Source organism: Meriones unguiculatus, chromosome 14 (genome assembly GCF_030254825.1).
Source record: "Meriones unguiculatus strain TT.TT164.6M chromosome 14, Bangor_MerUng_6.1, whole genome shotgun sequence".
Taxonomy (NCBI): Eukaryota; Metazoa; Chordata; class Mammalia; order Rodentia; family Muridae; genus Meriones; species Meriones unguiculatus.
Window position 1 is genome coordinate 30,577,101 of NC_083361.1, and position 25,308 is coordinate 30,602,408.

A 25,308-nucleotide genomic window follows, 5' to 3' on the forward strand; every position below is an offset into this window, starting at 1 on the left:
GGGTTTCTTGTTATTCCATATGAAATTGAGAATTTTTCTTTCAAGCTCTGTAAAGAATTGTGTTGGTATTTTGATGGGAATTGCATTGAATCTGTTTATTGCTTTTGGTAAGATGGCCATTTTCACTATGTTAATCCTGCCAAGCCATGAGCATGGGAGATTTTCCCTCTTCTGACATCTTCTATTTCTTTCTTCAGAGACTGGACTTTTTTTTTTTCATACAAGTCTTTGACTTGCTTGGTTAGGGTTATGCCAAGGTACTTTATGTCCTTTGTGGCTATAGTGAAGGGTGTTGTTTCCCTAATTTCTTTTTCAGCACATTTGTCTTCTGTATGCAGGAAGGCTACTGATTTTTTTTTTTTAGTTAATTTTGTATCCAGCCACTTTGCAGAAGATGTTTAGTGGCTGGCTCTTTGATCACCTCCCCCTGAGAGGGGAGCAGCCTTATCAGGCCACAGAGGATGACTATGAAAGACAGTCCTGATGAGACCTGATAGGGTAGGGTTAGATGGAAAGGGAGGAGGTCCTCTATCAGTGGACTGGGGAAGGGGCATGGGAGGAGATGAGGGAGGGAACGAGGGTGGGACGACAGCTGGGATACAAAGGGAATAAATTGTAATAAATAAAAAACTGTGTTTAAAAATGTACTACAAAAAAGAAAAATAAACCATCAATCTGAAAAAAATCTTCTATGAATTTTGACATATTTTTATAGAAAAACTTTTGCACATTGAGATTAGATTTTATAGACAATTTGGCTTAAGCATATAATTTGAACCTACAAAATTAATGAAATATATGTATAATTTATGTTCATTAAAGTAATTGAAAATTCTCTTTAGCTGAAAAAGAAGGTCCCCAGCTTGTTGCCTTCCATTCTGTCATTGTTTCTTTCTGGGGAGTCTCAGAAGTCTGTTTAGAGTTTCCCAATTCCTGTTTCTCAGAAGCCAGTGTAGTCACACCTTTAAGTTCCTGGCCGAGCAGAGAAAGTGAGAATTTGTTTAAAACTAGAACAGCTGAACTAAGGGCCTCCCTCCTTCCCTGAGGAACAGTGCCCTGCCTCCACTCACCTTGGGCACAGTGAGAAGATGCAGTACAGCGGAGGCCTCACCCTATACTTCTTCAAATTTGTTTTAAATGGGTGGCATTTGACAAGGCCCTCTATATATTATGTGTATATTCAATGATGTGAGATTTAATTAAAGCAAATTATTTCTAATTCAACTTGTATATACAAATTCTAATGAAAGTGAGTGCTAGGCCTTAAACTTACCTACATAAAGCATCCAAATATAACCTGTAACTTATCACTGAAATAGCAAGGAAATTGTCTCCTGAATATATATCGTTTAGCATTTCCTTTGAGTAAAGCTCGTTTTCTTGATAGTGATTTTTTTTTAAATAATATATTCTGGTCATAGCTGTTCCCCTCCCCCAATTCATCCCAAATCCTTCCCACCCACCTAACACTACACCCTTTTTTCTCTTTGAAAAACAAACAACCAAAACCAAACCAACCAACCAACCAACCAACAAACAAACAAAAAACAAAACAAGAAACATACACAAAATGCACAAACCCACAAAAACAGAAATGAAAATTTACAAATTGCCCAGAAAAAGCAATTTGAGACAAAAGTCCATAGAAATACCAAAGTTCATTTTGTGTTGGCCATTTACTGCCGGGCATGGGACCTGCCCTGAAGTGTGGTGAATATACCCAGTGAGACTCCCTTGGAGAAAACTCTTTTTTTTTTTTTTTTTGCCAGTGTGTATCAATTGCAGATAGCTTATTGGCTGAGGGTGGGAGCCTGTGTTCATTTCCCCCTCTAAGCACTGAGACCCCATCTGGCTTGAACCTGTGCCAACCTTGTGCATGCTGCCACAGTCCATATGAGTTCATATGTACATCTGTCCTGTCGTGTCTGGAAGACACTGTTTCCTTGAGTCATTACCCCAATGGCTCTCACAGTCTTTCCACATCTTCTTTCACAGAGCATGGCTCCCTGAGCTCTGAGGGAAAGGTTTGATCAAGACATCCCACTAAGGACTGAGTGCCCTAAAATCTCTAGCTTTCTGCATATTATCTAGTTTGGGGTCTCTTGTGTTAGTTCCAATCTATTGAAAGAAACAGCTTCTCTGGTGATGGCTGAGTGAGGCATTGATTCTGTGGAATAGTAGAATGCCATTAGGAGCAATTTTATTGCTCTGTTCCTTTAGCAGAACAATACTATTTAGTTTTTTCCCTTAGATGCCTTTCATATGTGTGTATATTTTTGGAAGCTTCTATGGTAAACGTTTTACATATGGCCCCTCAAACTTCCCTAACTGTTGGTTGTTCCTCACCAAAAGGACCCCACACTAAGGTCCTTTTTCATTATCCCCCCTTTTCAAGGTGATGATACTCAGGGACAGCAATGTTCTCCTGTGTATATCTTGTTTTGTATGTGTGAAGAACATCAAGGCAAGGCTCTAACTGCAGAAACAAAGCCATAATTGGCTTTATCTGATAGCTTCAACTTTCACTCCTGCAGCAGTGTTTTTTCATCTTCAGAAAGGACACTTGGCAGAGCACTGCTTACTACAGTAGCACGACTTTCAACATTAGTCCCTTAGTCAGTCCTGATGTGGGGCATCGCTCTTTTATTACACATAACCTCATAAAACAACTGGAGGGGAACAAACATCTGTAATTAAAATGGAGCTTCCCATACAGTGAAGGAAGGACTAGAATCTAGATGGAACAGAGTCATTTGCAAACCTGAACTCTTGCTTCATAATGGAGAAATCTCTTAGACATTAAGTTGTTTATTGGACACAATCTTAAATCTTGGCCTTGGTCAATGAAAGTTATTTTGTGATTATTTTCTTTTGTGATATTTTTGTATAGACTTTTTGTATAGGCCTCATGGTTGCAGGAAGCAAATACTCTAACAAGGCTCAGAAACAGAAAAGTTATTTTGATGGATGATAGGTGTTCTCGTGGTGTGTCTCCAAAGAAAAAGTACGTAAACTTAGTAACACCTAAGTTTAACCACTGAGTCATAACATGGTGAAAAAAAATCAAGTTTCTTTGAATTTTAGCTGAATAGCATAAAACATTTTTCCTGAAAAATTAAATTTTAGCCTTCTGAGTCCAAAAGAACCAATTATATTGTGAAAATTTGGTGTTACTTTTATAATTTTTGTCCATTTTCATATTATAGTATTGAAGGATTGCAGTAGGGCATCTTTGTCTGTACTATCTAGTTTTCTGTCAGTCAACTTGACAGCAGCTAAAGTCGTCTGAAAGGAGGACTTCTCCATAAGATCAGGCTGTAGTAGGCCTGTAAGGCATTTTCTTAATTAGTGATTGATGGGGTTGGATCCACTGTGAGAGGTACCACCCCTGGGCTGGATCCTGGGTCCTATAAGAAAGCAGGCTGAGCAAGCCATGAGGAGCAAGCCAGTAAGTACCACTCCTCCATGCTCTCTGCATCAGCTCCTGCCTCCAGATTCCTGCCCCTGTTTGAGTTCCTGTCCTGATTTCCTTTAAATTAAATAGCAAGCAATGTGGAAATGTAAGCTGAATAAACCCTTTCTTCCCCAATTTTCATCATAGCAATGGACCCCTGAATTGGACAGTGACTAATAATGTGGAGTATCTTAATAATGAAATGTGCAGGCAATCCATGATGGCTGCTGGGACTCAGACCCTGTTTTTTGTTTGTTTGTTTGTTTGTTTGTTTGTTTGTTTTTACCACCTCCAGCATTTTGATGTGGGGCATCTCTAGGCCTCCATGCTCTTATTTGTAGTAACGTCCTCCACTGAGGTGATAAAATCAGGCATTGTAACACTCTTGACACAATGTTAGCTACAATTGCCTTAACTATCATATTACTAGAAATTTTATATAGAATATTATCAGAATTTTATTTTTCCTGATTATATCAGTTTCCTTTGACCATATCTATGGATAAACTAGTAAACAGAAAAATGTGAAGTGAAGCGATACTTCTGACCATTCGGAGTTTGTGAGTCCTGTAGGGCTTTGTTATTGTTCTGATTCTTTCCATCCTTACCTGAAGGATGTCTCATTAATGTCCTTGCCTCTATTGTTGTGGGTCTCTGAGAACCAGAGGGTGGCTGTTCTCCTCCCTCTAATGTAGGTGCTTGTGTGATGTGCTTTAGCTGAAGTAACAAGTCTTAAGGAGTGTGATCGAAGCAGAGACCCCAAGTGCCTGCATGATGTAATGTACTTTCTGGGTTTCTTGCTACCAGCCACAGGAAGCCATGGGTCTTTGAGTTATGAAGATTTTTTTTGAAACACATTTGAACTCTATCCACAGCCTTAAGTCTAGCCTAGCAAGGCCAACCCCTGCAATTTATAAAGGAGGAGTATTTGTTCCAGACACTTTTACAGTTGCTTATTATATAGTAGAGTTAATACAGCAGGTCAAATGGCTACTTTCTGTTTATTTCCTTGGGCTCCTGGAGATCAGATCCCGGGGCTCATGCATGTAAGAGCTATATTCCTTGCTTAAACTGGAAAGGCTTACTTTTGAAGTTGTTATCAGCTGATATTTGGGAACTTGGATTTTAGGTGGTTGCTATAATACTATTGTGAAATTATTTGTGAAAACAACATTATTTATGCATGTGTGACCAGTCCATAGTAAAAACCCCAGGCTCTGTCTACAAAGCGTGCAGATAGATATTTCAAGCACAGTCACAACTGACATCCAACAGGTGACAAACGGCCTGGATGACTCCAGTGGTAGAGAACAGGAGCCTTCCGTCACCAGACTTCACTCCATCTACCTTCCCCCTCTTTGCCTCTCTCTCTCTCCTTCCTTCCTTCCTTCTTCCCCCCTTTCTTTCTTTTGTTACTTTGTTTTGTTTTGAGAGGGACTTACTATGTAGTCCTGCCTGGCCTTGAATTCACAGGGCTCCTCCTGCTTCTGCCTCCTGAGTGCTGGAATTTACAATTGTGCACTGCTGTGCCTGGTATACTTTTTCTTTTTCTGGTTATGCTTTGCATCTGGTCACCTTGTGACTAAGCAAACTTGACTCCTGCTCACAGCAAGTCAAGGAACTGGACAAAGGAACTGGAACCATTGTTCCTCCTTCCACCCAAGCACTTTCTGGATGAGGCTGAGGCTTACTGCCTCTTATCCACCATCTCCTAGGTGAAGGACATATTGGAGAATCCTTTGTTTCCTTCCCTCCGAAGCCCACCTTTTGCTCAGCTGTCCCAGGGGCCCATGGCTGTTTGGCTGTGCACAGAAAGCTGACTCTAAAGGGTAATGCTTCCCTTCTACATGTACTCCTTTGGTCTCTTCATCTCTGCCTTTCTACTATCATTGTTGCATGTATTTCATCTATACAATTATAAACTACACAGAAAATGGATCATTTTAATTTTAAACTGTCATGTCTATTTTCCAAAAATTAAGAACAAAAATGTCTTTTCTGTTTACCCAGCTATTTGCATTTATGCTGTTCTTTCCTTCCGAGGGTCTGGGTTTCCATCTGGCTTCATTTCCCTTCAGTTCCATGGCTCCTTTGCATTCCCTCTGCCACTATCTGCTGCTGAGTCCCTCCATTGACTTTCACCTGGAAAATTCTGTTTTGCCTTGTGTGTTTTAGGAGATTCTTTGTGGAACTTTAGGTCTAGTAGATTTTTGTCTGTTTACTTGGTTGGTTTTGTTGGTTGGTGATTTTTTTTGTCCACATTTTGTTTTATTTATTTATCTGTCTATTTAGTTATTTTAGGGGAGGAGGTTTATTTCAGCTTACAATTCAAAATTACAATCCATTGTATGTAGAAGTCACAATACAGAAACCCAAAAGTCACATAGCACCAACCCTTCCCTGGGGGTCTTTTCAAAGGTGGCTCTGGGTTGTGTCAATTTGACAACTAAAAAAACATCAAATTTATCGTCATTTTCATGACAGGAACTTTAGGGTATTCCACATTTACATAATTCAAGATGGTATTTTTCCAAGTTGTATACCAAACTGAGTTGGTCTTCACCCACAAAAGAATAGAAAGTTTCTGAAAATGCTGTTGTTTCTTTAGTACCAATGGTCCACATTTTAAAGGCTGTTCCTGTGTCTTCTGGTTCTCAGGTTTTCTTAGGAGTCTGCTAAATGAAGATAATCTTTCTTTCTGTTTATGATGTCTCCTTTCTCTGGACTCTTAAGATTTCCTCTGTATCTTTGGTACTATGATATTGCTAAGCATGCTTTTCACACATTTATTTATCCTTCTTGTTTTTTGTTTTTTTTTTTTTTTTTTTTTTTTTTGTGGATCATGAATGTGTAGATTTGATCTTCAGCTGTTTGGGGGAGGATTTGCCATTCTTTTTCATGCCCTCCAGTTCCAGGTATTCATATACGGGACAGTTTGTGATTGCTCTAATGGTTCCCTCAGGCTCCATGCAGGTTGTCACTTTGCATCTGTTCTTTTCCTTGGCTCTGATCAATCAGTGTTAAAGTTACTGACTCACAAATGATATCATCAAGTAGAAGGTTTTTTTTTTTAATTTTGGTTTTGAGGAATTTTGGATAGTTGAGGTCCTTGAGATAGGCTGATCTTGAACATACTACATTGAACAAACTAGCCTTGAAATTGTAGCAATTCTCCTGCCTTTACCTCCAAATGCTGAGACTACAGATATAAATCACCAACCCAGGTTAGAAATTTTTGTTTTCTTTTGTTTGAAACAGGTTTTCTCTGTGTAGCTCTGGCTGTTCTGGAACTCACTCTGTAGTCCAGGCTAGACTCAAATTCATAGAGATCTGCCTGCCTCTGCCTCCCGAGTGCTTAAATTAAAAGTGTGCACCACCACCACTTGTGTTAGAAAATTTAAGTGAAATCATCAATGTCATTTTAGAAACTACCAAGACAGATATGCAAAAAATGGAAAACCTAAATTGTTTTGTATTTATTTATAAATAAAATCTTTAAATTATATTCTTTTTATAAATAATTCTTTCTCAAATGAATTCAATGGTTAATTTTATTAAATGTTTAATAAAGAAATGAGGAAACTCACATAAACCTTTAAGACTGTTGCACAATAATTGTATAGGGTAAGAACAACATTAATACAATAGGATAGGGATATTACAAGAGAAGGAAACTGTTAGCCATTATCTCTCTTTAATTCAGACACAAAAACCCTGAGCAAAAACTTAGCATGCCATTTGGAATACTATTACAAAATAAAGTGATAAATATGACAAACTATTCACAAAATATTTTGCATCCAAGTTCACATAAGGAGAGATATACTATGTTCATGGATTGAAATAATATGGTTAGGCTGTTAGTTCTTCCCAAATTGATTTGTAACTTTAAACTAATCCCAACTGATATTGTCTAAGTGTGATTTTCTGATTAAAATTGGAATACATTTTTCTAATTAAAACTTATTTGTAAGTACATTAAGACCTGGATCAGCAAACTAAACTGAAAAAAAGACTACATTTTCAGGATTTATTTACATGGTTCGATTTCGACACTTGCTATGTAGCTGCAATAGTCAATAGCATGTTGCATTTGTCTAAGGACAGACAAGTACATGAATGGATAAAAGTAGGTATACAGAAACAAACTCATTCTTGCATGACCAGTTGAGTAAAGGTCTTTAAAACATTCATTGGAGAAGAAATGGTCTTTTTATTTTTTATTAATTTATTTGTTTAATCCATTTACAGCCTGATTGCAGGCTCCTCACCCCTCCCCTCCCAATCCCACCTTTACATTTTCCCTCCCCCAAATCTCCCTTCCCACTTCTTAGAGAAGGGGCTGCCCCTCCATGGGCACCAATCCAGCCCGGCATATCAAGTGCATCCCAACTAAGGCCAGAGAAGGGAGCCCAGCTATGGGAAAGAGATCCAAAGGCATCCAGTAGAGTCAGAGACAGCCCACCCTCCAGTTGTGAAGGGATCCACATTAAGAAAGAGCTGCACATCTGCTAATAATGCGTGGGGACCGAGGTCCAGCCCATGCAGGCACTTTTGTTGGTACTTCTTTGTGAGCACCCTTGGGCCCAGGTTAGTTTACTCTGTAGGTTTTTAATAAATAGTGCTACAGTGTTAGGCCATGTAAAAAAATGAAAATTTGATCTCCTAGCTGAAAATGAAAATTAGTTTGTGATAGGTAGACATAAATCTGAAAGTAAACTATAAAATTATGAGACTATTTTCATCCAACCAGTTGTCAACGATTCCTCAGGATACAGAAAGAATTTAAAGTTAATTGGATGGGCTTCATAAAAAGTAAGCACACCTGATCAATGAAAACATATGAGGAAAGCAATGACCGAGCTTTGAGAGAAATGTTTTTAAAAATTTATCCAATAAAGGACTGTGTTCAAAATATGTTGGCTGTTACTGTGGTGGTTTGAATAAAAATGGTCCCCACAGGGTCATATATTTGAGTGCCTAATCCCTAGTTTGTGGACTGTTTTTTTAATTAAATTTTTATTATTTTTTATATTAATTACAGTTTGTTTTGTATCCCAGCTGTAGCCCCCTCCCTCAGTCCCTCCCAACCTCACCCTCTCTCCCTCATCTCCTTCCTGCCCCTCTCTAAGTCCACTAATGGGGGAGGTCCTCCTCCCCTTCCATCTGATCCTAGCTTATCAGGTCTCTTCAGGACTGGCTGCAATGTTTTCCTCTGTGGCCTAACAAGGCTGCTCCTCCCTTGGGGTGGGGTGGGGGGAGGTTAAAGAGACAGCCATTGAGTTCATGTCAGAGACAGTCTCTTTTCCCCTAACTAAGGAACCCACTTGGATACTGAGCTGCGATGGGCTACATCTGGGCAGGGGTTCTAGGTTATATCCATTCATGGTTGGAGAAACAGTCTCAGAAAAGACCCCTGGGCCCAGATATATTTGGTCCTTGTGGAGTTCTTGTCCTCTCCAGGTCATACTAACTCCCCCTTCTTTCATATGATTCCCTGCACGCTGCCCAAGGTTTGGTTATGAGTTGCAGCATCTGTTTTGATACATCGCTAGGTAGAGTCTTTCAGGGGCCCTCTGTGGTAGGCTCCTGTCCTGTTACTTGTTTTCTCCTATTTCCAATGTCCATCCCATTTGTCTTTCTAAGTGAAGATTGATCATCTTATCGCGGGTCCTCTTTTTTGTTTATCTTCTTTAGGTGTACAGATTTTAGTATATTTATCCTGCCTTATAGGTCTAGTATCCACTTATAAGTGAGTATATACCATGTGTGTCTTTCTACTTCTGGGATACCTCACTCAGGATGATCTTTTCTAGATCCTACCATTTGCCTTCGAAGTTCATGATTTCCTTGTTTTTAATTGCTGAGTAGTATTCCATTGTGTAAAAGCACCACAACTCCTCTGTATCCATTCCTTTGTTGAGGGACATCTGGGTTGTTTCCAGGTTCTGGCTATCACAAATAAAGCTGCTACAAACATGGTTGAGCAAGTGTCCTTGTGTACTTGAGCATCTTTTGGATCTTGGGGAAGCACTAGTCCTAATTGTGCTGGTCCAACTGGATGTCTACATGCAGAAAAACGAAAATAGATCCATATTTATCACCCTGCACAAAACTAAAGTCCACGTGGATCAAAGACCTCAACAGAAAACCAGACACACTAAATGAACCCACTAATGAAGAAAAAGTGGGGAAGACCCTAGAACTCATTGGTATAGGAGACAACTTCCTGAACAAAACTCCAACAGCACAGGCTGTAAGAGCAATAATCAATAAATGGGACCTCATGAAACCGAAAAGTTTCTGTAAAGCAAAGGACACCATCATCAAAACAAAACAATGACAGTCTACAGATTGGGAAAGAATCTTCACCAACCCTTTATCTGACAGAGGGCTAATATCCAGTATATATAAAGAACTAAAGAAGCTGAAAAGTAGCAAACCAAGCAATCCAATTAAAAAATGGGGAACAGAGCTAAACAGAGAACTCTCTGTAGAGGAATATCAAATGGCAGAGAAACACTTAAAGAAATGCTCAACGTCATTAGCCATTAGGGAAATGCAAATCAAAACGACCCTGAGATTTCACCTTACACCCATCAGAATGGCTAAGATCAAACACTCAGTGACAACACATGCTGGAGAGGTTGTGGAGAAAGGGGAACCCTCCTCCATTGCTGGTGGGAATGTAAACTTGTACAACCACTTTGGAAATCAATCTGGCACTTTCTCAGACAATCAGACAGAAATGGACTGTTTGTGGACTGTTTAGAGAAGGCTGAGGTGTGTGCTTGTTGGAGGAGGTGTGTCACTGGGGGTGGGCTTTCAGGTTTCAAAAGCCCAAGCCTGGCCCACTGTCTCTTGCTCTCTGCCTCCTGCTTGTTGATATGGATGTAAAACTCTCAGCTACTGCTACAACACCATGCCTGTCTGCTTCTTACCATGATGATAATGGACTAATCTTCTGAAACTGTAAGCAAGCCCCCAATTAAGTGCTTTCTTTTATAAGAGTTTTCTTGGTTATGCTAGTTCTTAATAGCAACAGAACAATAACTAAGACAGTTATTATCACTGAACAATGATAAGACAACTAAGTTTTTAAAACATCACAGGACTTAAACAGGGAGTTCAGACAGGGAGCCAACAGCATCTTACAGATGCTCCTCATCACAGCTGTAAGGAAAATGTAAGTACAGCAGCAAGACACCACTACATACTTATCAGAATTAAGGACCAGCCACTCTAAATGTTGGCAAGGATGTGGAGCGAGTATATTTTTCCTACATTGCTGATAGAAATTCAGCTGTATCATCTGAGGAATCTTTTCAAATACAAATAGTTGTTAGTTACAACATTAAACATTCACTTGCCATTCATCCAGTGATTCTAAACTTACAGAGAAATTTGTAAACTACCTGAAAAGATATGTAGAATGTGTTTATAACAAATTATTATATAGCCTAAGAGCAGGAGCAATCCAAATGTCCATTAATTGAAGAGCAGGTTCACATATAGTGGTATGCTATTATAATGGAATATATCATGTTATTATAATAGAAATTACTTGGCCAGAAAAAAAATGAATTACCAATGCCTGGATGAATATTTAAAACCTTAAAATAATATAAGAATCTGCAAATATATTAATAAAGAATTTAGCTAGGGATGGAGAAATGGTGCTGTCAGTAAAGTATTTGCTATGTAAAAATAAAACAATGAACCCAGATCGCTAGCAGGTATGTAGAAATTCAAGTGTGGTGGCCTGTAATCCCAACAGACAGGAGAATTCTGGGGATTGTTGGAATAACAATATAGCTAATTGGTAAGAAATCTTATCTCAAAAAATAATGTGGAGGCAGGACAGATGGCTCAGAAGTTAAGAACACTTGTCTGATCTTTCAGCGGACCTGAGTTTGGTTCACAGTACCCACATGACAATTTGCAATTTCCTGTAACTACAATTCAAGGGGATCTAGTGCCCTCTTCTGGCCTCTTTGACTACCTGCATACAAGTGGTGCACATACACACAAGCAGACACTCACACATACACATAAAATAAAATTTTATATAAAAAATAAGGTGAGGAGCAATAAAGACACCTAAAGTCAACACTGGCCTTCAAAGGCACACACATGGGTACACAGACCTGCATTAATGTGCACACATGCATACACACAATTTAAAAACTTAAGATTTTAAAATTAATTTTAATGTGTGCATGTGTGTGCACATGTGAGTATGTGTGCATGTGATGTGATATGATGTGAATGCGAGTAACCAGAGAGGCCAGGAGAAAGTATGTGATCCTCTGGGGCCAGCTCCCATGGACGGCATGAAGCGAACTCTTGTGCATGAGAACAGTGCACTCCTAACCCTGAGCCATCGCCCCAGCCACACAAATGTTTCAAATTAAATTTCAGCTAACAATTTTAAGCAAAAGATATCAGACACAAAGGTTCACACATTGTACTCTTCTCTCATTTATATGATGTTTTAAGAGTCAAAACTAATTATGTCTAAAAATATCAGAACACTTGTGGCCCCAGAATAAAATAAGAGAATGGATTGGGAGCACAAAGGATCTTTACAGGGGCTTAGTCTTGGGGAGGAGATAGAGCCCAGAGCCTTGGGTACCCTAGTGCTCACCCGAGGATCACCTCTCACCCTGAGTTGTCTCCTGTGCTGTCAGTTACCTGGTTCGTGTGTTTGTCAGAACTCCTCAGAGCATATTTGTGATTCGTGTATTCTACTGTATATAAATTATACCCTCACTGCAAAGAAAAGAAAGCTATTTACATCTTTCTCTAATTTGCAAGTTAAATTTTACTTTCATTAACTCCAATGCAAGACCCAGATCTTTATGTGGCTAACCTTGTAAAAGAAAGTCTGCAGATTTTCTCTCATTCCCGCTTTCCTCTCCTTTTCTTGTGTCTTCGGAAAACTACAGGAACATGGGATAAGGTGGGTGACCATTGTGAGCAAAACTATAGCAGAAAACTTGTATCAGATTTTGTCATTTGGACCTTATGCAGGCCTGTAATTTGAATGTGTGACTCTAGAAGTGGTTGCCATGGTGATAAACCACTTTACTTAAATAGCATGTATTTTACTCAAAATTCAGAGGAATGGTAACAGTTTCTAGTAATCACACTCTGGTATTAACTTACAGGATGTGCTGAAGGCTCACAGGCTTTGCATCCATTATCGCCAAATAAGTTCATCAGGTTGAAGTTACACCAGTGAGCAGTGAAATGTGTATATTCAACCCAGTCTCTTGTTACATATCTTTCCTTAAACACAGGGATCCTTTCATGATTAATAATATGAACTGCAGAAATCAGGCCAAGGGTGCTGAATTAGAAAAGGCAAAACTGGGGGCTGGGAGAACTTGTGGGATCATCTTTCCCATCTCTCTGTATTCAGTCAGACCAGCTGCTCTCCAGCTGTCTCAATGCTAAGACTCTGTCACAGATGAACAGTTAAAATGCTGCTGGGAGCAGCCCTAGCATGACCACTCTGACCACAGCACACAGAAGTGGCATGTAGCTCTATAGTGCTGGGTCTGCCCCTTTGTGCCATGCTATAGTTTTGTTTTTCTTTTATTATTATTCTTGCATGCTTATGTGACATGGTGTGGGATGGTGTGTGTGTGTGTGTGTGTGTGTGTGTGTGTGTGTGTGTGTGTGTGCGTATGCGTGCACGCAGGTGCCTGAAGTTAATATCAAGTATCTTCCTTGGTCATGTTCAACCCTCTTGTTGAGCTCAATTTAGATAGCCAGCTCGCTCCCGGGATCCCCAGACCCTGCCTCCCAATTGCCATGATTATAGGTGGCTGTTCACCTGTACATAGCTCCTGAGAACCCAAACATTGGTTCTCAAACTTGTGCAACAATCTCCTCAACCCCGAGTTTTCTCTCCCTCTCCTTCTCTCTCTCCTCTTCTTCCTCCTCCTCTCTCTCCCCTCCCTCCATCTCTCTTTCTCTCTCTCTCTCTTTCCTTTTTTATATAGTCTTTTCTGTATCTTTTTTGGGAGAAGAATCTATAAAGATAGTCCCACCTGCAGTCATTTTAGTAGCCAGTTGTTAAAATGAGTCTGGCCCCTTCTCTGTAGGCTAGTATGACTTCGCCATGGTTTATATAAGGATAGAAGGGTTTCCTCCTGAGTCTGCAGATGCTTTCTCATGGCAGCAGGTTTTCTTGGAGCTGTTGTATGTGCACTGTCTATAGTATGCAGTTGACAGTGATTTCTCAGTCCTCTCATGGGCTGACAAGTATGGCCTGCAGTCCCATGATGGTCCTCTAGGAGCGTTCCCCTGGAAATGATAAGGGATTCCTCTGCCCTCTTTCTCCTGCTCTGTGCAAGCTTCCAAGACCACTTCTCCTTCTGTTTGCTTTTCGTGACCTGTAAGATCTCATAGCCCTGACAACTTCACTTTTCATTTCTTTGTCCTATTATTTAAAATACTGTAAAATAGCATCAGTGACAACAAAGATTCCTTAGGGAATCCCAGCATCCATGAGAGAAGAGAAGAGGAAGCCCCAGACTTAGATGGTCTGTAACCTAACTGAAGAAATGTCTGAAAAATAAGATTGGCACAATTCTATAAAAACTTTGGGAGCTGAAATTTGCCTTGGCCTTTTATATTCCAAGGAGTTAAGAGGCTTGGTTCCCTGTGAAGAGAACCTGCCCAATGGTGGTTCTGCACCTGTGATGAGCTAGCATCAGAGATGATTCCAGAAAGAAGGAAGAGCAGAGGCTCAGACTCTATAGAACCCTTAGGATTCTGCTTCCTAAACAGTTGCCCACTAGCTGTGATGCAGCTGCAATGAGCAAGAGAAGTGGTGAGGACACAGATTATTCCTTCCATAGACACAGAAGCGTCTATGCAATAAGCCTTTGCATACAGTTAAGTGTGTTTGCATCCATGCTAACAGGGAGTGAAGGGACAGATTCCATGATTTCAGTGCAGATGGCTGTTGGCAAATTCTCAGACTAATTTAAAATATGGCTGCTGGGACTAGAGAGACAACTCACCAGTTAAGAGATCTTGCTGCTCATGGGTCTTGGGTTGCGTATCCAGTACCCTTGTGGCTCACAGAGACTGTAACTTCAGTTGCCGGGGATCCAGTGACCTCTTCCAGCTCTGTGAGTCCCTCACACATGCCACATACACTTACACACATATACACATAAATAAGAACAAATCTTTATCTTTATAGCAACATTAATATACATGAAACAACCTAACCTAACTGAAGAAATGTCTGAAAAATAAGATTGGCACAATTCTAGAAAAACTTTGGGAGCTGAAATTTGCCTTGGCCTTTTATATGCAAAGAAAGCAAACAGTCTTGCTGAGGGGGAGAGTATGAACTGGTACATCTGCCTCAGAATTGTACTTTTCAGTACTGTTAATGCTAGTGAAAGAGTAGAGACAACTGCAGCATCTGCTGTGAAGGGTCTACCCGACTAACTATGGCCGATCCGAAACCAAGAGATTCACTGCCCAACCTGAAGAAACAAGAAGCAAATCGCATAAATTTAGATAAGAAGGGTCTGCAAGATAACCCTCAGTTCATTAAAAAAGACGTCAGGTGTGAAGGTATGTTTGCAGTGCAATACCATTTGTGTGAAAGGGTAAAATGAAGCTGGGATAAATTAGGCTGAGCCGGGGGAGGTGTTGGCCTGCTCCCCTGGAGGTGACCATTGGATGGCAGCAATTCATTCAGTTGTACAAATGTGCTTGTTGGTGTATGCGACACCCTGGGGAAGACGCACAACTCTAAATCAACAGCATTAGCTGTGTTTATGATGGCTGGGTTTGAATCAACTAGGAGGCAAGAGAGAGATTTTTATTAAAAATCTTTATTAAAAAATACATATGTTCTATGTTTTTTTTTAAGATTACTAAAATTTTAAATAAACACATGTGGCTGAGGGATGTAATTTTCCTCAACTTGCTACATAAGGAAACAGAAATATCATGTTTCTACATCAATAGCAACTAGACATCTTGGTTGTTTCGTTTCTCCTACCACAGTTATTTTTTTTTCACAAAATTTCAAGAACTACATTGAGATGCTGTGTTCTAGAAAAAAAGTTCTAGAGCACATAGAGTTGGAGAGAAAAATCAACATTGCCATTTAAGCATGTAGAAACATAGCATTTGTTCTTGCTGACTGACCCCTGAGCGTGTACATTAACAGTTGCCCACTGGGGACAGTTAGGTGGCTCAGCTTGTAAAGCTCCTCCAACCAAATATGGTGAGCTGAGCTTGATCTCTGGAACTCATGGGTAGAAAGAGAGAACTGACTTCTACAAGTTGTCCTCCACCTTCGCACACGTACTGTGGCACATGCACACGCAATCCCACAATCAATCACTTAATTAAACAGTAAATAAGTAAGTAAATGAACAAACAAATGAATGAGTAAGTATAATTAGAAAACCCACAGATGAAGAATGGAAGCATTCAAGCAGACGTGATATCCGTGTGAAAGCCGATGGCTGGACCTCTGTCCTCTTTCGCAGAGCGCTAGTTGTAGTGGGCACGTTGTAATGCATTTCCTTAACTGCTCAGAATCCAAGTTGGCATGTCTAATGCGACAAGGTTTGCATTTAGCCTTGCCTTTAGGTAGTATGTATGTGTAAAGTTAGTTAAATTTTATGAGCTGAACGTTTCAGATTGATTCTGTGTCTTAGGAAAGCAAGTGGTCCCCAGCCAGACCTCAAAACATGAGGTTGGTTTGTTTGTAGCCTGTGAGTTTTCAACAGGTTACAGTAACTACTCTATCAAATGATTTTTTTTCAATTTTCTGTTTCTTGAAAGAATTCAAGGGGGGCATCTTGCACTTTTTTTGAGGAAAAGATTAGGGGAAATGACCTTTTACATTCCAAATTTTATGCAATTGTGTTAAAGGTATAGGACATTCTTAGAGTGTTGCCTGAGCAAGAATCACTCCTGGAGAGTCAGGCACGGAGGATGTTCTGAGGGTGCCCTACTGCAGAGGTGTCTGCAATAAACACCTGTTGGCATATCTTTTCATTTTTGAGATATAGCTTCCAGAGTAAAGATGCCCTGAAGTTTTGCTGTAGCCCTAGGAACTTCTCTTCATTGAACAAATGTATAAGTACAAATATTCCTATCTCAAAAGCCAGGGAGATCAAGAAAACACCTGAGCAATTTGTCCAGTGCCGTGTGTGATCTTTTCTACTCTGAAAACAGTTCTCAGCTACCTAAAATGTTACATGAATGCCCTTTGCCTTGCCACTCTGTGTAGATGAAAACTTGCTCTAACCTGCTTTGCAGGTCTCCTGGGACAGTTCTCTTTAGAACGCTCTGCTCAGCTTCACTTAATTAAAATGATCACTCTTTAAATGAACCTACAGTCAAAGTGAACACTGCCTCCCTGTGACTGCAGGATTCTAGGCTGCTACTTCCTGTCCTGCAGCATGGAATGACCTGAGAGCACAAGGTCACCTGGGACTGGTGTTTTCCTGCTGTAAACCCCATGCAGCTCTCTCGCCGCTTCCTCAATTCATTCCCACCGTCACCTCATGAAGTGAACATTCAAATGTTTTGCCCCTTCCACCAGTAAGGAGTTAAGACTCAAAGAAGTCTGCATAGGTGCCTGCTTGACTGGTAAAAGAAGCCAATCCCTGGAGTAAATGCAGAAGAGGGTCTGAGAATGCAGAGGGGGCCAATTGTAGCAACTTTTGTTCATGTTAGGAAGAGTGATCACACTGCAGATATATGTTAAGTCTGAAGAAGTGGAATTTGTTGTCCATTTGTGTCCGGGTGGATGGCCCTGTGCAGACTTTCAAGGGCCTTTAGTGAGTTTCCCATGGCAGAGGCTTAAACAGCCTATGGTTTTATCACAGCAAGCTCTAAATGCCTTGCATCTCTTGACAGTGGTAAAAGAGCCTTTGAGGCATGTAGTGATAACTTAACAGATTGACCGCTGTTAACCAGGATCTGGGGCATGCCCATGCCTCACAATCTCTGGAATTCTGTTGTCTCCTGCTCCCTTCAGCTACTACACATACTTTTTTATACCTGAAAATTAATTCAGGCCTTTTCTTTCATTCACAGGCCACTGCTGCAGCCAAGAAGTCTGATTTAGATGATGTTGACATGAGCACCTCAAGCTCACCATCCAGCAAATTCCTTTCTTCTGGACTCAAAGAAGAATCAGAGAAATCCTCCGGGCCTGTAAGCCAGGCAGCAGTGGTTAAGAGCACACTGAAAACCGCTTCCTTGGTGCGAGGCAAGAAAAAATTGTAAGGTCTGTCCGGTGCTGAACAGTGTAAGAACAGACCGCTCCTCCAGCACTGAAGGAAGGGGACAAGAGGGGACAGCACAGCATGAGCTTTAGCCTTTGGCTCTGCTGAGCACTGCATGTGTTTACACCAGTTTAAAGTTGAAGCTAGTTACTCCAAGCAGCACAGCCTGCACAGGGCACTGAGGACAGCCGTGGACATGCTTGGGGCAGGCTGCTGCCCTGACCAACTCGAGGCGTTCCAGGGTTGTTTAAGAGACAAGTGCTCTCAGTGCAAGGCTGGGCCTACTTGTTCAGTTCTACTCAAATTCTTATATTTAGGCACATTTATTGATAAGGGAATACAAGAAGCCAAATGCAGTGATGGAGGTTCTACATGATTATGTGCACTTTGCACTAGGAGACTTTGTTAGATGATTGCTAATCAAATGGCCACAGGCATTGTGGCAGAAGTGACACAGCCCCTTACATGTCACTGTGAGTCTAGTTGCTATAGATTATTTAAGACAACTTATTTTAAACACAGAAAAGTGGGACAGTTTATAATTGCTTGAATTGGCTTGCTGCTGTATTCTCATATTGATTAAATCAATAAACCCAGATGCTTCCACGCATATCCATTTTATGTTAAGGGAGGGTGACATTAGCAAGTTCTCTGAGTGTTTCCCCAGACAGCTAATGCTGGTCTGTTGTCTCTGGGGAAGGACTGAGACTGGACAGGAAGCACATCATGAGTTGGTATTGGGGGTTCTCTTTCCTCTGGTATTAACAGCTCTGCCACTACTGGTTAAGCTGGGTAAGCAGATGCCTCTCTCACTATCCCAAACATTTAAAAAAAATTTAAATTTGTTTTTATCTTGATAAAGTAATAACCTAGTTTCATTTTGAACCCCGTGGGATTGTCAGTTTGTCTCTAGAATGAAACACACCTATAAACTGACTCAAAAGCTAAAAGAGGTACGTGCACCTCTTGTTATTAGTTCACCAAGGTACCACTGGGGTCAGACAGGTCAGAGATCACACTGGCATGTGCCCGTTGTCTTAATTCCTTTTCTATTGCTGTGAAAAGATACCACGACCAAGGCAACTTATACAAGAAAGATTATGGTTTCAAGGGGCAGAATCCATGATGCAGAGCAAAGGCATGGTGGCAGGAATAGCTGAGAACTCACATCTTGATCTACAAGTAGGAGGCAGAGAAAGAGAGATACTGGGAAAGGCACTAGTCTTTTGAAACATCAGAGCCCACCCCTAATGACATCCATCCTCCAACAAGGCCACACCTTCTAACCCTTCTCAAGCAGTTCCACCAACAGTGACCAAGTATATGAACCTGTGGGAGGCATTCTCATTCAAATCACCACACTCTTATTCTGGCTGAGTTCTGCCAGTATTTTCTTAGTGTGTTCACACTTCCCCTGGGGAAACTACCATTCAAATGCATCCAATGTAAACTGGATTTTATTTAAAATTGAAGTTAATGGCTGGGAAATAGCTCATTTGGCAAGGTGCTTGTCACACAAACATGAAGACCTGAGTTCAGATTCTCTACACTCACCTTCAATAACAACAAAGCAACAGGTACGGGGACACAAACCTGTTGTCCTGGTGTTGGAGAGACAAAAACAGGAGGATCCCTAGGGCCAGCCAGTGTAACCAACTTGGTAAGCTCCAGGTCCCTGAGGGACCTTGTTGCAAAAATAATAAGGCAAAGGGCTAGCAGGATCGTTCAGTTGATAAAGGTATTGCCACCAAAACTGATAACCTGATTTTAACATTCTGTATGCTAGAAGTTGTCCTCTGATTCCCTCACCAACATGGCATGTATGCCCCCCCCCAGTGTCAACCTTGGGTCTACACATGCACACATACATAAGTGTACCAGCACATATGACCATATATACACTCGTGACAATAAACACCACACACCATATCATACACAGAAAAAAGGGAAAGAAGATAAATTGGGATTTGACTCAGCATCTTCAAGGGATAACCTGCTTTGGAGGTTATTTTTGCAGTCCTTTAGGAGCCCATATACCATCTCCTGACCCTGATGTATCCTCGAAGGTTCTGGTGAGGCAGCCTTGGAGGGACAGACTGTGTCCCCCGTGGAGGACCCTGCTCAGGATAGGGCTGTCTTCCTTGGGAGGTGGAGGCAATGCTGCACACTTCACCCTCACGGGAAGAGCAAGGACAGGGGATCTCTGAAGGGCCAGCTGTGGGCCTCCCTGTAGGAAAGACAGCAGCTTTGATTCTGCCCGGTGTGTCTGCATCTTTTCACACTACATCCCAGACAAGGCTGGTGTCCTTCTCTCGTAACGTACATTCCATCAGCCCTCTAAAAATAGAAGATAACCTATCATATGCCTTCATCAGACTCGTGTGGAGCATTATGATAGAATTTAGCTCACTCTTGAGAGAGAGTGTTCACATTACTTCTATTTATTTATTTGCATGGAAGCCACTTTGTTTCCATCTGATGTACCTGTTTAGTGTCTGAGCTCCATGGCCTTTCTGTCTGCACTTGCCTCTACAGCTGTGGAAAAGCAGTTCCTTCGTGTCATGACCAGTGGGTCACTTCTCAGGTTCAACATCGATCTCTCTGACACCTCCTGGGCCTCATGGCATGGAGAATTGAATTTGCTTGTTACCTAAAGGGACACCCTCTACCTAGGACAGTACAGAGCAAGTGTAGTTTCTAAGGAGAGCAAATACTAACCAGCACCCCTAGTTGAATGGCAGGTTAGGGACAAAGAATAGCAAACCAAAGAATGAAGACCAGGAGCTGGGTATGCATGCAGCTGAAAATGGAAGCTTCTATCAAAGAAGAGAACTTAGGAAAGGAAGGAGAGGGACAAGAAACAAGAGGGAAAGCACATAGTCTGTGAAATCAGATGCCAGCATGTGGCTGTGTCAACCCAGAGGCAGATGTCAGAGGTAGGAACAGTGCTCAAGGACAGTGTGTCCTCTGGGGGGCCAGGTGGCATCAGATGAGCCCCTCCACAGTCTGATCACAAGCAAAGCCAGAGGCCAAAGAGACAAAGACCAGACAAAAAGAAGCTGAGAGAAACTGGGGTTTTAAGAGCTGGCCACAGAATGGGCCTCAATTTCTTATTTGAAATGTTGGGGAGGAGGAAGCAGACAAAAAAAAAAAAAAAAAAAAAAAAAAAAAAGCACTGTGTGCTTATCATAGAAATACTTTGTTTAAATAATTCTGTTTGACTCTAAAATGTAAGCTCCAGGTTGGACAGACCAAAGCCAGTCAGTCTTGAAAATGAAGCTTTTTAAATTCCAGCCCTGCTGTTGGAACAGACAATAAAGGCTTTGTTCAAACAGGTATTCCCAGCAGGAAGCCTCACTTTGAAATTGGCCAGAGAAGTTGTGTCTTATAAAGGCTGCACTTGGCTGGAGGCCAAGAAGCTGTGGCCTCTGGGAAATGACCCTGGGATGCTGTTGTGGTTTGAATATGAAATATCCCACAAGTGACAAGCATTTGAACATTTGGTCCTCAGCTGGTGGTGCTGTTTGTTGTAGCACCTTTAAGAGGTCCTGTCACCTTGCTAGAGGAAGTATAAGTCACTCAGGGCAGCTCTTGAAGCTTTATACCTTGGCCCCACTTCCTGTTCACTCTGCCTCCCAACTGCAGATGCAGTGTGTCTAGCCAGCCCCCTTCGCTGCTATGTGCCTTCCCTTGCTATGGTGCTGTGTGTCTCTTTATGCTGTCAGCCAGAGGCCAGAATAAACCTTCTCTCCCTTTCTTACCAAGTATTTCAATCAGAGCAAGGAAGAAAGTCACTAATGCTGGATGTTCTCGACCTGCCCTTCTAAAACCTTCTCCCCACTCTGTCATCTCTGCTGACCTTTGGGGATAGCAGTGTTGGACTATCCTGGTCCCTGGACTGCTTGGGATTCTTTCAGCAGAGGTATCAATAGGATGTCAGAGGGTGATTGGAGGTCCAGACTTTGGTACCTCCCCTACCTCTGCCTATGTCCCTCCTGTGGGGCTGCTGGGCTTTGTGTGTCTCCTCTGATGGTCTAAGCCCGTTCTGCCACTCTCTTACAGGCATGCTGCTGGTGAGAGCCTTCAGGGAAAGGCCAGCATCATGAACTGGGAACAACAACTTCCTCAGTCCCTTCATAAACCATCTCTTCCCCCAGCATTCTCTTTCCCATTCTAGTGTACCACCTTCTGTGATCTAACACAACCCAGCCCTTGTTCACCCCTCAGGAGTCCTGACCTGGGACAGTTTGTCCCTGGATGCCAGGCTCCTACCAAATTATAGGGAAGTGAGAAGCACAGAGCCCAGATGAGTTCTTTCTGAAGACACATTATACCTGGGTAGCCACAGGGGCTGGAGGAGGGAGACGGGGGTGTGTCACTGGGGTTGGAGCCAGACCAGTGACTCTGAGATCTAAAATGGCCATACTTATGTACTGCCATGTACATGTACACACATGTACTCACACAAATATGCACACACATATACACAGAGAGGGGGAGGAGGGAGACAGACAGACAGAGAGCCCCCACGGATGTGCACTGCCTACAGAGGGACTCTGGGGCACTTGCAGTGAGACAGAAGCCTGGCCTGGGCCTCACCACCTCTCCCTTTCTCTGGACACTAAAATCTCCTTACAAAAGCCTTTTAAACTAAAACACCACTATTCAAAGGCCTCACATCATTCAGCTTTCCTCCTCAGAATCTTATTTTTCCAAGCGAGCCAGTTTTGAACTGATTTTGATTTCTGTGCCATGTATTGTTACCACTTAATTCTTGTCGGTGAGCCAATTTTCTTTGCCTTTGTTCTTCAAAGGAAAGCCACATTGAGTGGCTGTCTTGCATTTGTGTGTGCCTCACTATTCCAGTTCTCAGCATTTCCCTAAGTTGCCCAGTGCAGCCCTCCAGGGCACAGGGTGGGACCTCCCACCTCTGCCTGGTGGTCAGCCTCACTTTGAACAAGTATATGCAGGTTACTAGGAAGATGAAGAGTGCCATCGCCCAGGCTCCGTCCCCGGCACCATGCTGCCCAGACAGAGCTGTACCAAACATATGAGCTAGTCACTGGAGAAAGGGCGAAGGCCTCAGAGGTCCTCCTCCCCCAAACACAGCATCAGGCCCTGTGGAAGCAACACAAACAACAGATGATATTGACTAAGTCCAATTGAATTGCTGGGAGGCAAGTCTGAGGCCCTGAGTTCAGATCCTCATGTGAAAACTGTACGTGGGGGGGTGGTTCACCTGTAACCCCAGTGTTGAGCAGGCAAAACAGGTGGATCCCTCAGTCTTTCTGGCCAGTCATTCTAGACAATCAGTGACCTCTGAACTCAGGGAGAAACCCTGCCTCAAGCAATAGGGTTTTGAATGGTAGAAGGAAGACATGCTCATGTTGACCCTTGGCCTAAACATGCAGGTTTACACGTACACATACACAGACATGAGCACCCTAAACATATACACAAAAAGTGAAATCAATCAAAAGGTAGTAGACCTTATCTTTTCTCCTAAACTCAAACTTGGAGCATTTGGGACTGTCCTATCAATTCCCACCTCTAGGGCTTGCTTCCTGGGAGGGGAGCTGCCTTTCTCCAGAGGCAATGAACTTCACTCTGGAAACATGGGTCACCTCTGGGGCAGCCTCTGGGACTATGTAGAAGCTGCTACATGGCCTCCAACACAAGACAGTGATTACACCTCTGCACCCTCTCCTACCCACTCACCCTCACGCTCTCAGGATCCCTCAGACACTTTTCAGCCTTCTCAAATGCATCTGGCTTCAGGACTCCATCCACCTTGTCTCTGTTGGGTGGCCTGTGGAACCCTGTCAACAAAGGTCTGAGGCAACCAGGCTTACGATACTTTCCCGAGGCATGCCTATTTTATCAGTGTTCTTGTGGCAGATTCCCTGTGACCACTAAAGGGCCTTTTCACAGTGCGGTGCCTGTGTGAGTTTTGACCTGCTTGGGTTGGATCTGAGTCACAGAGCCCTGAGATTACCCAAGAAGACAGACTCATTTTCCTTAAGTGTCTATCTTGCTAATTACGCAAGGAGATGCACAAGCAGAATTAATAGACAGCTTGCCAGAGAACACATTAGCTGCCCTGCCTTTGTGGAGAAGTGGTCAGAAAACAGTTAAGGCCTGAAAACTCCAAGGGTACCTGTTCTGTGTCCTCAGCAGTACAAGTGGGGTGTCATCTGTATATAGGCATCCTCAGTGTAGATGCTGAGAGGCACTTGATGTCTGTGCCTGAAGACCCCAGCTCTACCCAACTAGTCCAGAGATTCCCATATGACCATGCATAGCCTTGTTCACCTGATGTGCTGGGCTTTGCCTAAGGCTCAAGTGTGACCCTCTCTGAACAGAGCGTGGTTTCTGATATCCTCGACCCTCGTTTTTATCACCAGGGCTTCAGCTTTTCAAGCTACTGTGTAGTGTAGACTCTGCTGGGCCAGGAACCACAACAGCCAAGATTTAAAGTTGCCATGTATTCAAAATGACAAGAACAGATCCCATCCAGCATGGATGATGCAGCCTCCTGGGCCTTCAGACACTCTCTTAGTCCCTCCCATGGATGGTCCATATGAGGTAGGATGTGTGTGTGAGAAAATGGTGAGGGCATCCTGAGGTGCATGGGATGTACCTACCATGTGGGTTATGAGTACACGGGCAGGAGTTGGGAGGGACCTTTAGAAATTGCTCAGGCTTTTCCAGCTCTGCTTCTTGCTCCCCAAAGGTCCACCAGTAATTCTGATATGCAATAGGTCTTCTTCCTATTTAGGACCCCAAAGCACAGAAACATGCAGGCTCTATACAAATTCCTAGAAACACAGTAGAAAATACATATCTGAGATGGCTAGCTCAATTGGGGAGATGCAAAATCTTTCAAAAGACAAAGCCTATAGTGGAAATAATAAAGGTACATTTAGAGCTATGAATGGGGTGACAGTGGTCTGTACCCCATAGAGCGAGGCTCAGTGGAGGAAGTATTTATGTGGTTCAGTACTGACTGGATCAGAAGCCAGGCAAGGAGCAAGAATGGAAGGGATAGTGGGTTCCCGGGGAGTGTCTTGAGGCTCAGCGTTCAGTATGTCACCTGAGAGCTGACCTTCTGGACCCCTACACAGAGTGAAGACAGGTGCCAGCCCCTATACTTTAGTGTCCTACAGCCCAGCAGCTGGCTCCACTTCATTCCCTGGACCAGCAGGGGAAACCCTAACCCTTAGCCACCAGGAAAGAGGCCTCTCTGTCCTGAGGCTGACAGAATGTTAGCTGTCCATTGGCACCGGGGGTGGGTGCCAGCATCCAGAAGATACCACCTTGTTTCTGTGAAAGAAATGCAGAAACAAAGCCCAGCTTCCTGCAGCTGTTCTCTACCTGCCAAGATCAGAGCCACTCGGAGCTCCAAGGACTGCCACGTGCCCTCAGTTTCCTGCCTCCTAGTTCCGGCTGGAGATTCCAGCATTTGCTATCCACCAAAAGCATACATGAGCATACGCTTTTGCAGTTGCCAGCTATCATGGCTACAAGGGACAGATTGGAGCTTGGACCTGCAAGAACTCTTATCCTTCC

General features: G+C 42.4%; 1 protein-coding gene across 4 annotated transcripts in view; it reads left to right on the top strand.

Moving 5' to 3' along the window:
• Positions 1–19,126, top strand: part of Stk33 (serine/threonine kinase 33) — a 176,380-nt gene extending 157,254 nt beyond the window's left edge. For 3 of the 4 annotated variants that reach the window (XM_060367072.1, XM_060367073.1, XM_060367074.1), the window contains one exon: positions 17,549–19,126. In XM_060367072.1, the coding sequence (XP_060223055.1) occupies positions 17,549–17,740 (192 nt within the window). In that variant the 3' untranslated portion in view covers positions 17,741–19,126. The remainder of the gene's footprint in view (positions 1–17,548) is intronic. The other variant, XM_060367076.1, reaches the window with a different exon arrangement.
• Positions 19,127–25,308: the final 6,182 nt, after the last annotated feature.